Source organism: Bos grunniens, chromosome 9 (genome assembly GCF_055505025.1).
Source record: "Bos grunniens cultivar Pamir isolate PY7600 chromosome 9, Bosgru_T2T1.0, whole genome shotgun sequence".
NCBI classification, from domain to species: domain Eukaryota; kingdom Metazoa; phylum Chordata; class Mammalia; order Artiodactyla; family Bovidae; genus Bos; species Bos grunniens.
In genome coordinates, this window is record NC_141173.1 from 28,847,894 (window position 1) to 28,863,377 (window position 15,484).

Below are 15,484 nucleotides of genomic sequence, written 5' to 3' on the forward strand. Positions count from 1 at the left end.
CTTATTTTGAAAACAGTGCTTGCTTGATTTTCCTGCTACCTTCAAGCCACTTTTTTCCCCCCTGTGGTTTTTTGCCACATTTGTCAAATAAATGACTTACACGCTTCACCTTGATTTGGTCACTGCCCACCTTAAGCCCTTAAAGACAGATATAGTATAAGCCCTGACAGTTGGCTTTCCCTTTTTTTAGCGTAAGTGCCTGACTTAAGTTTTGGTTTCTGAGCCATCCGCTTCAAATAAGCGAACACTTCCTAGATGGCTATCTCAGAGTGGTACCTTGCTCTGGGCTCACAGCCCACTTCCACACTCCAGGCTTCTTTCTTTCTTTCTTTTTAGAGATCTTGGTTTATTTCAATAACCAATCATTTGGGCCACTTGTTTTTCCCTCTTCCCAAGACTTTTTTTCCCAGAAAAAAATTCCTGCTCTTATGTTTTATATTCATCAACAGTGAGCCCAAGAAAAACCTTGACCCCAACAAAGGCAGAGCTCCAGGTTTGCTAACCCTCTCTCTCTCTCCTCTTTCCCCTCAAGAACTTGTTTTGTGACCCCCAGATTATGTCATGTAATTTCCGGGACTGATAAGTAGTTTCTGACCCTTCGGTGGTTTCCTGATGATTATTGCTGAAGGTGTCTTGCACTCATACTAAGAATATCAAGGCCTGTCCCGACACAGCAAAGGTTATCAATAGGCCATGACCAGCATAAAACAATAGTCCCCCCGCTATTTGCATCCCAATTCCAAAATCATGTTCTAGACATAAAAATGAACTCTTTTTATTTGATCCTGAGGTTTATTTACTCGTTTTAAATATCCTCTTTCATTGACCTTGTTGAAATTAACCTCTGATTTGTTCTTATACCTCATTAACCAGCATTTTTCTCAAGGTAACTGGAGGCCTTCTGTTTGTCCATTGAAGAAACTGTTCACTCTCACTCTCATAACGTTAATTTAACCTTTATGCAGATGATGTGAAAATCTCCATCTCTCTTCAAAGGCCATATATTTTCCCATTGTCTACTCAGTGTTTTCACTTGAAGTTACTCTATTATCTCAAACGCAATATCTATTTGTGTTATGAACTTCAATTAAATTATATTAAAACCAGTTCTGTTTATCAGGGCCCAAACCTGTCATATTTTAATAAACAGCCTTCTTTTTCCTCCTCAGTACATGTCAGGCACATCTAGAGAAAAAGAAAAAGAAGGCTGTTAAATGTCTGACTTCTTATTTTCTTTCATCTCCATGAACACTTGCTTAGTCTTAGACATTATCATCTTGCAACTAGAATACTTTGGTGACAATCTACCTGGCTCCTGTGCTTCCTTTCTCCTGACAATCACAGAAAGTCTTATCTCTTCAAAACATTGCTATAAAACTCCCTTGCCCAAAAATGTAATAGGTCTTAATGTTGTAAGAATAAAGTACACCTCATTTACTGAGATTTCAAGGTTATTATTTTGACCATAATTTACTTTTAGAGAATTGAAAACTTTTATTTTTACTTCTCATTAACACAAAGGAGACTCGTCTGCCCCAGACAGATTGATCCACAATCCACAGGAATACTGAATCAGTCACTCAATTTGTAACTTTTCTTTCCTTACCCCTGTGACTCTGTACTTTCCTTCAAGCCTTACCTATTTCCTGCCTCCTTAAAAATTACCCATATCCAGAACTCAGATTACTATATTTTTCATTTAGCATTTTTCATACAGTATCCCTAACCAGACTAGGGGTGGAACTAGTCCTTAGAGTGAGTATTATGGTCCCTGTCCCCAGTAAGCATGAGTGCAATAAATATGGAAGCAAGAATGAGTAATAGAACTCAGTAATTATTTGGAGAAAGGTTTTCTCATTTAATATCAAATTGGAAGTTGTTCAACCATAAACTGTCTGTTAAACATGAGGACAAAGTTCACCTGAAAGTGTTTCTTTAAAAATATAACTTAATTCTTCTTTAGATTGCTTGATTTAGGACTCTCTATTAAGGATTCTTCTTTTTGGAAATCATGCTGATTTTCAGTGTAATAGATCTGCATTTTATAAACTTAACCATTCTTACAAAAATGGATTCTCTTTGAAGTGGATTATAATATCTTCAGATTTTGACATCTGCAATATTGTAGAGGAAAGAAGACTCAGTGAGTCTGAGCAGTTTTATTAGGATATTTCTACCCATTTCGTTTAGAATTTCAGGCATATAACAATGCCTTTTTTAAACAGCTTGTCTCCTAATCATTATTCATGTATCCATATAAAATCATTGACTAGATGCCTTCTAGTGCCAAGAACTGTGTTAAAGACTTAAAAATAAATCAGTCTTTGCTCTCAGTTTTTGCTTCCACTATCCACATATATAGGAGAAGGCAATGGCACCCCACTCCAGTACTCTTGCCTGGAAAATCCCATGGACGGAGGAGCCTGGTGGGCTGCAGTCCATGGGGTCGCTACGAGTCGGACACGACTGAGCGACCTCACTTTCACTTTTCACTTTCATGCATTGGAGAAGGAAATGGCAACCCACTCCAGTGTTCTTGCCTGGAGAATCCCAGGGACGGGGGAGCCTGGTGGGCTGCCGTCTTTGGGGTCGCACAGAGTCTGAAACGACTGAAGCGACTTATACATATATATATATATATATATATACACACATATATATATATTTTCATGTGGATACATTTGCATTTAACAATTCTGTTTATTTATAGCATTCCCTGATTGGGTAATGAGTAAAAGAGATGTGTGTATTTCTTATTTTCTAGAAAATGAAAAACAGAGTAGTAATATTCATGGACACTGTTTACTAGTATTAGAACAATATGGGCTAGTGATTTTTTATTATTAAACATGTATTTATTTTTCTAACAAAAATGGTTTTGACAGGTTGAAACATAACATGTTGAACAATATTATCAATGAATGGATTTAATTTTTTATTTTTCATTGGTGGATAATTGGTATACAGTGTTGTGTTGGTTTCTGCACAACACAGCATGTGTGAATAAGTATACATGTGTCCCCTCCTTCTTGAACTTCTGTCCTGCCCTGGCACCCCAACCCACCCCTCTGAGTTGTCACAGAGCACTGGGTTTAGCTACCTGTGTTATAAGGGGCTGGTGGTTTTAAGGGCTCAATTTAGATCATGATGCTCCATGATATCACTTAGTGAGGAAATCACTCTCCATTCCATGTACAAGTTATGGGATGGAGAACCTACCAACACATATCTTAATTTTTAAGACAAACTTTACCTGAAAAATATGACTGAACAGTCACAAATTTTGTTTTCTTGATATGTTTATGTAACAATATATATAGAGAATAAAATAGTTTATTTGCTAGAATAAATTATTGACTCTTTAAAAATGTTGTTTTATTTTGCTTAAAGAGCCAAAATCAATTTTGGGTGGCTCACTCATATTGGGAATAGAATAATTTTTCCAAATCATAACATTTATTTCAATAAAAGAATCAAGTTTCTACTTGAGTCCTAATTGTTCTAAGAGAATTAGTCCAAAGTGCTTGGTCACAATATTTGCTTTTATGATTTGATCAAAGAAAAGAGGATCATTATTTGATTGTAAAGGAGGACTACCAAGGTAAGCCTCAATAATAAAAGTAAGAGATTTGCCATCAAAACATAACATAGGTAATTTTTTCAAATACTCTTCACTTTGTTCATAGTCACTGATTTTAGAAAGGTGTTATAGAAGTAGAAAGGGACCTAGAGTGATCATCTGAGACTGCCTTTTTGCTTTAAGCAGATACATTGAGGACCTCTCTAAAACAGATATGTATCTGGCATCCCCAGGAATGGGACTCACATCTTCCCATGGTATCACATTCCACTGTTTTACTAGCTGTATGGCAGGAGGCATTATCTTGATCTAAATGGAATCAGCCAGCCAGCCTTGCCCCGACATGCCAAATATATTTTACAGTGAAAGGCCAATTGATCTGTGTCTCATTCATATCTTCTCTTTCTATTAAAACAGGTTTCCTTCTTTTAATTGTTTAAATAAATTTATACCTTGATCTTCAACTCTAAATTGTTAAATGTTTAAGAAACCTGCCATTCTTACACATTCAGAGAGCTACATGATGCCTTGAGAGGAAATGCCTGATTCTCTAATTGTAAATATTCTCTCTGATATTTTCCAGTTTCTTTTCTCCTTAAGCTTGCTTCTCTTCAAATAATAAGGAAAAATCTGACCCCATGTGTACGTAGAAAATGTAGGTAGATTTTGACTTAAATTTAATCAAACATCAAAATTATTTGTTTCAAATTAAGAAATACTTAATGTTTTTTATGGAAAACATAGTCTGTATTCTTAAAGATTAAAAAAAAAATCAGGACTATATTTTAGCAAACCTTGAGGAATCTTTTTTTCCTCTGATTTAAACTCAGTAATGCTATGCTACTAAATGAAAGGCTATTTAGAGTCTAAGGCAAATACAACCTACAAAACACATTGCTTAATCAGGTAAGATTTTCTGGGAAAAAAATAGTCTAGCTAAATTATGCTACCTATTGTAGCGATGCTGCCAGTTTATTCAGATTTTTAACCTCTAGCAATAACAGATTATTTTGATAAATTATTCATGTTTCTGCATTGTGCACCTTTTGCAATTTGCATATCTGGCAGCAAATAGGCCCACCTTTCAGGCTTCAGTCCCCATGGTCAGACAGGATGGCCGAAGGCTGCTTCATGATTAATTTCATCTCAGTGGGGTTATTATCATACTGAAATGTGCAATACCCCTGAAGTATGCTTTCCTGGAGCTACAAGCACAAGAGGTTTAGTTAGCTTAAGAGTTCTTAAGTGTGTAGTAACTTTTAGCTTAATTGCCAACCTTTTTCTACTTGGGGAGTATCTACACCTAAAAATAATACTGGATCTTATAAGACTCGAAAATAAAAATTTAGAGATTCATTTAGCAGCTCCTTGAACTGCAAGATAATTTGTCATTAGTTTCTTGTATATTACTTGAAAAGGATGTTTATTTTTGAAGGATCAAGGAGGTTTTTATATTGTTTCGCTTCTGAACTAATAAATATTAATTTTTCTTCTGGTTTGTGGAAAAGTCATTTGACGTTTCTATATTTAGTTTTCTCACCTAACAGTCTAAATGCCTTGTACTATTGCATAATTAGTGACAGACAGGTTTTAAAAAATGTTTCTAGTCCTTTTTAGAAAATTAATAAAAGGTTGAGTCTTAATTTGAATCCTAGGGAAATTTTTTGTTCCTTAAATGTTTTTAGTTTATATCTTTAAAAAGAATTTCTATATTTCCTAATCTATGAAAATTAAAAAGAAATGTGTTTGAAATAGTGAATTCTGCAACTTCCCAAATGTAATCAGGACCACAGTATGTGCTAGTGAAAATAAAATTCTGAAATTTAAAATTAAAACACTTTCTGAATAATACAGGATCATTGAAGAGAGAAAAAAGGAGTTCAGGTTAGTTTTGTGTTATCTTGAAAATGAAATGATTTATTAAATGTAATGTCTCATTTAAAATCAGTCAACTGGAATTTTGGTCACTTTCATAATTAGATTTTAAAAATACTACATTTGAATCCTACAGTTTTCAACTAGAAACATTTTTGAAAAGGTGTCTGTCACTGAATTTACAAAACTACATTTACTGTTAAAATTACATTTGAATCCTACATTTGTGAGCTCAGTGGATTCACATGTCACATTGAAAGAAGTCAGAGTATAAACAGAGACCTGTAGATGAAAAGTTTGTGATAATAAACTACTATTTAGACTTATATGCAAAATTGATTTCTTAACAAAATGTTTGCAGACTCACAGTATTTTTTCAGTTTGTTAGATGATTGTTTCAAGCATAAGCAATCAGAAGACACTAAAATATTTGCCTAATCTGATTCATAACAATTTGTATAAACACAACATGTTTCAGGAATCTAGGAATACTATCAAAGTACAATAAATATTTTGATAATTTCCTGTTAAAATATTCCCAGGAGACTTACACTTACACTTACATCTATGTCCATCCTGTCTTTGATTTTGAACTACAATATATTATTTGTGGATTTCAGAATTATTATAAACTTCAGTTGAATTTTCTCATTGTTCTGGGTTTTTGTTTAAATCACTATTTTATTTCCAAAGTATAACTATAAAAATTATCAAATAAAAACTTAAAAATGTAATAAAATTTTCATTTGGGATGTGTATAGTAGAGGTAGTGAGTAATACAGAGGAAATAAGACTGGCTATCGCTTAATTTTTGAATGAATGTTGAGAATACCAATGAGAATGGAGCTTACTATACCTTCTTTATTTTGTATATATCTGAAATTTTGACTAGTAAAAAGCTAGTGTCATTTGCAGTTGGCAGTAATCAAAAGGAGGCCAAAAAGTTATATGTAACGAAAACTTGTCTGTCAGGATTTAATTGTTTTTACTGTTACAGGGTTTTAAGAAGTCTGGTCTTCTTAATGGTCTTCTTTTATGGTCTCAGAGTTACCCTGTTCCTAAAGCCTTGGTTTTGAAAACTGAAATGCTGTACACAAGCAAATGTCAAATCTTAGCACCTCTGTATGTGTCCTCAACAGATCTGAGACTGAGAGATGAGTTGAATGATCAATGAGAAAAGTTATTAATAAGGCCCTAAGAAAAGCTATCTATAATTCACAACTGGGTATACTAGGTGGTCTAACAGAATCTTAGACATGGAGAAATCCTTTAGGATCTGTGATCTAAGAATACAGTTAAAAAATAAAGAAAAGATAGGTGGAAATTTGACTATAAAATGCTAAGGTACTTTGACGGTGGTTTTTAAATAGTTTGTTTTTTAATTAAGAGCTACTCCACAATTCTGATATGTTGAGATCTTTAAGTAGTAAAACACCTAGGCAGTCTAGATGCTGATCATTTTTTTTTAACGCTCTTTCTTATGTATTATTTTATCCTTTTATCTACCTTTTCATTCACCAATTATTTATTAAGTCACCACTAAATGCTACTTATAAGGTTGAGGAATTCAGTTCAGTTCAGTTCAGTTGCTCAGTCGTATCCGACTCTTTGCGACCACATGGACTGTAGCCCATCAGGTTCCTCTGTCCATGGAATTCTCTAGGCAAGAATACTGGAGTGGGTTGCCATTTCCTTTTCCAGGGGATCTTGCCAACCCAGGGATTGAACCCTGGTCTCCTGATTTGCAGACAGACTCTTTACCATCTGAGCCACTAAGGAATCTGCACTATCTAAATATAAATCTTAATTCTGATTTGAGATCATCTAATCTAGATGTGATAAAGATAGCACTAACATGATAGCTGCATGGAGTTTTCTTCCAGGTAAAAACAAATTAATAATAAAGAGATCATAGGTAGAATGGACTAGGAATTTAATTTTGGCAAAATATATTTTGTCTAAAGAAGTAAATTTAGTTATAATGTAAACCATATATGTGGATCAAAAATATTTATTTTATATAAAAACAGAATGAAAATTTACCATTTTCATAACTATGATTACAATACAGATAAATAATTATCTTACCAACAAGAGGTAAAGCATAAATTAAAATTAAACCTCTTCAATTTTGGCCAAAGAAACATGGATTCTTTGCTTGATTCTTGGCCAAGTTATTCAAATGCAGTCTTGTTATTTTCTAACTCTAAATAGAATTGTAATATTAAACAATCTGTAATCAACATTTGATGACAATTAAATGAAAGGCTGAATATGTGTGTATATCAATTACTGCATTTACACCTAGCTTAGTACATAAAAATAATGGATCCTAAATAAATATGTGGTAAATGAACATATAAAGATTAATATCTGAAACAAATGACTAAATCTTCCTTCCCATGTTGTTCAATGAGAATTCAAGTATTGAAAATGCAGTAAAGACAATCATGAACAATTAGTGAAGTGTGCAATGATCCATTCCTTTTTAAAATCTTTATTTCTCCTTTATTTTTATGCTAATTACTCAAATAATATATTCAATTATTTACAAGTGGAGGGGTTTTTTGATACTCTTGTTTCTTTCAAGAGAACATTCTGAACAAATAGAAAAAACAAACAAACAAAAATAACCAAATCCCCTAAGACAAGAAGGAGGAAAAATTCAAAATGAAACTTGCTGATTCTCTCACAACACATATTGTTGCCCGGGGCCATGGTTATGTTTATGGGCACCACAGTTGTACAGGGAATGAAATATTCAGTCAAAGGCTGGTGCTGGAATTTGATTTTCCTGGGCTTTAGTCAGTCACACAGTGACCTTCAGTGAGCCACTTTATTTATGTCTAAATGCTCCATGCATTTCAAAGGGCTAATAATACAGAAACAATATGGAAAGAATTCTGAGAGTTTCAAAATCAGGTGCTAAAGCAAGTGCAAAGTATCCTATGGTCAGTTAACAGTGAAGCAAAACAGTTTGGGGGAACTTTATTTTATTCTTTTATTTGGTATATTTATTTTTGTCTTAGTAAGCCTAACTCTGAGCACTTCTCCTAATAATTGTGTTCATTTCTTAACAAAAATTTTGAATGCCAAGGACACTGTTTTGTGGGGTTTTTTTGTATTTATGCTTTTAGTTTTATTTCCTTTATGCAATGAAAAAGAAATGAAAAAAAAAAAAACAGTAGCAAAGATTAGTAAAACTAAAAGCTTGTCTTTTTTTTTTTTTTTTGAGGTATGCCTGTGTTTTTATTTTTATTTATTTTTTTAAATTTTCTTTTATTTTTAAACTTTACACTATTGTATTGGTTTTGCCAAATATTGAAATGAATCCGCCACAAGTATACATGTGTTCCCCATCCTGAACCTGCCTCCCTCCTCCCTCCTCAGTGTTTTTATGTTTGTTTTTATAATTTTCCTTTTTTTGTTGTTACATATCTTTCTCAAATAGTATCTCATGGTAATTTATTTCTCTTTTTATTCATAAGAGCCTAGCAAAGCCCCAGAAACCAAACAAGGGACAATAAAAGTTGCAGCACAAGGTAAGCAGTAAAACAATTTTAAAATTGTTAAAAAAAAAAAAAAAAAAAGGTCTTAGCACTTTATTGACAAAATCCAAGCTGTTTATTGCAGAATAGCACCATCTGCTGGGTCATTATAGAAAAAAATTTTTTGTTGCATGAAGATACACATTTCAAGTACATATTTAGTAAATGGAAAAAGTGTAACTGAGAGTAATGCCGTATTTGCAGAGGAGACAATTAACAACCCAAGAATTCATATCTTGACTCCAAATATGTTGCTGAGTTTTTCCTTTTACTACCAAAAATAAACCATAGATTAATTGATAGTTGGATAATGATGATGATAATGCAGACAGACACAAATATATACATTTTCCAGTGTTTTCAGGTACATATTGTAATTACTGTCATCCTAGAAAACTCAGTCAGAATATTATTAAATTAGTATTACTTTATCTGTATACTAAGACTGTAAAAATCAGGTATGACTACAAAGGAATCATCCTATATTTTATGAGTCATTTGTGAAAACTTGCCCTAACATCGTTAGGGCATCAAAAGTGGTTTTCTTCAAGAGATCTTTAGAAAATATAATGATTTTTAATTCATCAATTTGGGAAAATTACTTTAATTTTTCTATAATGTTGTTTTTTAACTATCACCTGAAATCGCATCCTTTGAGAAAGCTATTCTAACTCCAGTGTCTGCTTTATAGAACACTCTTAAAAAAGGAAAAGTAAAATATTTGCTGGAGAAAATCTTTCTCTCCTATACCACATTATGGGGCTTTCCAGGGGGCTCAGTGTAAAGAATCCTTCTGCCAAGCAGAAAACCCGGGTTTGATCCCTGGGTCAGGAAGATCCCCTGGAGGAAGAAATGACAACCCACTCCAGTGTTGTTGCCTGAGAAATCCCAGGGACAGAGGAACCTGGCAGGCTATAGTCCATTGGGTTGCAAAGAGTAGGACACGACTTAGTGATTAAACCACCACCATGCCACATTATACAGTATTGACTGGTAAAGGAGATGTATTTAGGTGGTGGGACATTTGTTTCTGGGCAGAAGGCCTTTGTAGCAGACTTCTCGGCACATGACATGATTACATTTGATCCAAAATTTTCTGTTACGTTTAATCCTGAACCCAACTGTATGTTGAATCAATCTAGTGAACATTTGATAAAATGGGTTGACTAGCCATCAGACCAATGAGGCTGTATATAATATATATATGCTAGAATGGTTAAGAATTATGATTTGATCATTATTCTTCTTTAGAAGAGTTCTGATAAGGAATGTAATAAATAGTATGGGAAAAGCAGGGCAAACATCATCATCTCTTTTGTGTTTTCTATTCATGAATAAATTCCGTAAGCGAATGTCTACTGGTTCAAGAATTACTGCAGTTAAAACACATAGGTTCTTATGAAAGAAAGCACAATCACCCAGCACAGTCTATCTTTTTTTTTTTTTTTAGTTTAATTTTATTTTATTTTTAAACTTTACAATATTGTATTAGTTTTGCTAAACATTGAAATGAATCCGCCACAGGTATACATGTGCTCCCCATCCTGAACCCTCCTCCATCCTCCCTCCCCATACCATCCCTCTGGGTCATCCCAGTGCACCAGCCCAGAGGTTTCTGAAGGCCATGGTGGATGTGGAACTATGATCTGAGGCTGGGATTTAGTGTTAGTTTAGCCTCATTTTAGAGGGTACAGGGGAGAGAAGTGAAGAGCTATCTGGAAATCTACTTCAAACTTGAGCTTGGGGCCATGGACTCTTTACTTTTACATTCTAAGTACATTGGATAAGGCAGCCTCAGAACTTATTCTTTAAGAATAAAGGATTTATTGTCGAGTGAATAATAATGTAGAGTTTTGAAGGCTTGTTAGAACTATCCTTTTAGGGAGATTGGATAAAAGTGTTGATTGAACACCATGTACAAGGCAAAAGTTAGGAGATGGATATACGTGTTCACTGAATTGTAATGACACCTCAAAGCAGGGACACACCAAATAGGGATGAATGTCACTTGTGCTGTGCACAGACTCAGTAGACCCTTTGTAGACAGGTTTTATAACACCACAGCTGCCCAATTAAATTATTCATAGTACTAATTAATATTTGCAAGTTCTCCGTGTGAAGGCAGCTTAAAAACAATGGCAATATTGCTATAGCTAAGACTGATATCTTTGTTGGATAAAGTGGTAAAATTAACAGTGATGTTTATAGTGGGTTAAAAGTAGAGTTTATTGTTTATTTCTTTAATTTTTATAACTAAATATTTTAAACCTAGTTTTAGATAAATTCTGTATGTGTATGTACATATTTAATTATAATTAAGATTTAGCATGCTTTTTTTTTTTTTTGGAAGTACATTTAGCATTTAGTGTTTTGAGGCACTGAGAAGTCTATGAAATGAAGGTCTCTATGCTATAGGAGATTGCAATTTGGAGACTGGGAAACTTTAAGTAATAACACAAATTGGCTACCTAGTAGTGCTAAGTTGAATTGTAAAGATAATAAATGCCAAAGTATTTTAAGACAAAGTGATTTTCAGGAAGTGGGATTTCTCATGAGGGAGAGGTGATGACTTGGATTTGTAGCATGACTGAAAAATAAACTGGAGGAAAAAATGCATTGTTGGTAAGTGGATGACTTAAGTAAATATAGAGTAAGTGGTAGTTATAAAAGGTTGTTGTCATTATAAAGACATGAGACATGTTGTTTTAAGTTATTTATTTTTTTAAAGAACCCTCTACCTTCACTCTTTGATCCTTCTTGAGAGAGGTTATAACTTAAATTTGGGAGATATTGTGGAGATAATTGTAAGAGAAAAACTAAGCAAAATCCTCTTTGCAGTATCTAAAAGGATAACACCATTCAATTCTTGTCCTTGTTGTACAAGCTCCAGGTAAAATGTGAACATTTAAGCAAATTAGAGAATCAAATGTATACATGGTGGGTGATTTTTGAAAATTATGCAGTTTCTTGAGGTAAATTCTTATTTGTTAAGTAAAGAACTAACTACAAATAAGTCTATTGAGTCAATTCCAAAGAATTTGCTGAAATAATGGCTGATGGCTTTGAAATCTATTGGCCAGTGCTGATATCCTACAGTGCATCTTAGTATCTTCATTACTCTCCTTATCATATCATTGGAACAGGTGAATGTCTTAACTTAAAAACAATATAGGTATAGATCCTCTCTATATTTTGTGTGTTATTAATTAAAACTCCTTTAAAAGAAACAAATGTGAACCAAATAGAATTAATTTACTTGTGAATTTACTTTTTTACTACAAAAATAATTCCATGTTAATAACATTTAGAAAATAGATAAAAATGACCTGTTATACATTAATAAATTTAAGTATATTCCTTTTGAGTCTCTTGTTCCTGATTTTTATTCCCAGTTCTGCTACTTGCTCACAGTCTGCTACACAGTGTGAACATGTGTAAATCATCCGATGTCTCTAAGGCTTAGTTCCTTACTCTGGCCTGCCTTTCTCATAAGATTGTTATGACGGCCAAAGAGAGAATGTACACGAAAGTGTTTTGGCAATTGTAGCACAAAGTATAGATCCAGTGTAGTCCTGGATATTGGTTGAAAGTGGTCCCCCAAATTCTAATCCACTCAAAAGGAATTGCTTTAAGGGATGCACACAATCTCTGATTCAATTAATGTGGCTTAAGGCATCATAGATTTGGCCCCAGAACGAACGTTACACAGAACCTAGGGTCACTTCGCTTGGAACAACTCCCAGATGACTGAATGCCTCCCTCAAATGCTTCCAGTAACATTTATAAACTATAACTTGGATCCTGTTTAGACTTGTGATTTAGGGTTAGGTGAATTCCACCACAGAGGAAGTCAAGATTCAAAGGTAATTAAAGTGTGCTATGCCTTTTCTGTTTGTAAATGATGGTATACATTTGCTAAAAGGAGGGTGGAATTTTTAGTAACTCTTTCAGAAATGATACATTTTATACAGGTATTATAACTATGTATAATAAACTGGTATGTAATTCTTCAGTAACTAGGCACAAATAATTTATATATTCCATTATTTTTGCATAGATCTAGTTCATAGATCAGTTGGTAAAGAATCTGCCTGCAGTGCAGGAGACCCTGGTTTGATTCCTGGGTCGGGAATATCCGTTGGAGAAGGGATAGGCTACCCACTCCAGTATTCTCAGGCTTCCCTTGTGGCTCAGCTGGTAAAGAATCCACCCGCAATGCGGGAGACCTGGGTTTGATCCCTGGGTTGGGCAGATCCCCTGGAGAAGGGAAAGGCTATCCACTCCAGTATTCTGGCCCAGAGAATTCTGGGAACTATACAGTCAGTGGGGTCTCAAAGAGTCGGACATGACTGAGCGACTTTCAGTCCTTTTATTTTAGAAGTGATTGTGATTTGCTCAGATATAACAATTTCAAACCTAAAATGGAATTATGCTAAACACATTATTTTAACTACTTGTCTGTGTAACAGCATATTTTTATTCTCTTTTTGTTCTGTGTTTATATCTGAATTAAAAAAAAACTTCATATGAATACTATTTTCAACTTACTTTCTTATTTTCAAATTTGGATGAGTTAGTTTGTTCATTGATAACCACTAAATTTATGAATACATGCACTACATTTGCATGTTCCCAGTTTTCTGAAGAATAGTTATTTAATATGTTCTAATGCTATTTTCTTTCCCTTATTTCAGCACCTACTAAAAAAGAGGAAAAGAAGGAAGGTATGTTTTATACAGAGTTCCTTTATGCTTTTTATGTGAACAAGTTACCAAAGTCAGAGTGGAAGTTTGACTGCCAGCTTGTCTATGTTTACTTTGGATCTATTATGTGCATATATTTTGTGTGATTGTGTTTTTTTCTACATCTCCTCCCTCTAAAGGGTGAACCACTTTTTTAAATGGTAATTTTAATATAAATTTCTCAATGTGTAAGGGGTGAAACACCATCTCTCAAAATCTTGGGCCTTCTATTTCATTAGAAATTTTATTAAACGTCAAAAATATGTAAAATATAGACCAATTTTCTCATAGCAACTACTTATATCTGTGACACTGACAAGCGATTGATGTTACTTTGTTCTATTAAGTTGCAAATAAGTCATAATCCATCCCTTGCACTCCACCTCCCTTTGTCAGGATGTCCTGATATGGAGTCGTTTATTCTCTGTTGTCAAAGAGAGACTGCACCTGATGGACTTAAATGGGCAAGGAAGACTTTATTCAAGACTGCTGCAAAGGGGTCAAGTGTGTTTACAGTAGGAGAAATTGAACTCTCAACTTTAACTCTCAACTCCTACTTGGGGTAGGAGCTGGTCAATGTGATGAGGCCCTTTAGATTTCCTAATTGTTCCCTGGGAAATTAGGCTCCTACCCTTCCTCATTGACTGGCATATAGGACTATGCATCCCCTTAGATGATTATATTCCAAAGTGATATCTTACAGATCTTGAAAAAGGTATTTCTGGTTGTAAAAGATTTATGTTTCAAAGGGACAGAGAAAGAATTTACAATTTTCTAAAGTAAATGCTCTGATAAAAGGGAGGTCAGGGGCCTGTAGTCAAGAAGGACACTGTCTAAACTTTATTCAAGCTGAGAAGACTGTTAAGGCCCTCTAAATCTCTGTGATTCTATTTAGAGATGTTTCTAATGCACATCCTGACTAGTAGACAGGATTTCTAGATATCACCCCTGTTCATCTAGGCTTATTTTCTCAGTGAAAAGTCACATGTAGAGATAAGCAATCACTTCTGACTTTGAAAATGACAGTTATTTTCTAATTAGTGTTCATCTGATCTGAGAAAAATAAGATAAGTGTTATATTTTAAATTTAGTTGTATCAGAATTTTACATATAAGAGCTTGGGGAGGGAGGTCACATTCTACTTCTGTTAAACCAGAATCTAAGAGTCAATAGATCTGAGGAGAAACTGTTTTAGTTGGTTATTACTATTACATAGTATCATAATAAAGTCAACTAATACATATTAATGTACTTATTATCAAGGCATAGAAGTCAGTATACATATACATGGGAAATATTTCAGCGCATTTTAGAAATTATATGATTTATATGATGAATGTTGTGGTGTGTATAAAGAGATCTTACAAGAAAAAAGAGATAGTAGGTCCTGACACAGCTTTGACAGGCAGTAGAACAGAGAGGCACAAGGAAAATGGTCTCATAGCAAGTCCTCAGAGGCTCATCCCCTTACGTTCTAGAAGGACACAAGGCATCCTGCCAGACTCAGGATTAGCTGTGGTTCAGACTTTTGCCTGAATGGCATGCATACCTAGAACGAAAGTTGCCAGGGCACCGTGGTGCAGCCTATGTCCTGCACTCTCACCACGTTCTTCCTTTAAGTATTATGCATTTTATGTATAGCAAACCACTTTCAAAAACAGATACAATGTGCTGCTATTGTTCTTGCTATTATCGTAATAGATCTTGCCCTTGCCTTTTCCTTCTATGAATACTCAGTG

General features: G+C 34.2%; 1 protein-coding gene across 50 annotated transcripts in view; it reads left to right on the forward strand.

Annotated features, from left to right (window-relative positions):
- Positions 1 to 15,484, forward strand: part of TRDN (triadin) — a 414,935-nt gene that overhangs the window by 264,285 nt on the left and 135,166 nt on the right. For all 50 annotated transcript variants that reach the window (XM_086317033.1, XM_086317034.1, XM_086317035.1 and 47 more), the window contains 2 exons: positions 8,944 to 8,997; positions 13,698 to 13,727. In XM_086317033.1, coding sequence (XP_086173159.1) covers positions 8,944 to 8,997; positions 13,698 to 13,727 — 84 coding nt within the window. The remainder of the gene's footprint in view (positions 1 to 8,943; positions 8,998 to 13,697; positions 13,728 to 15,484) is intronic.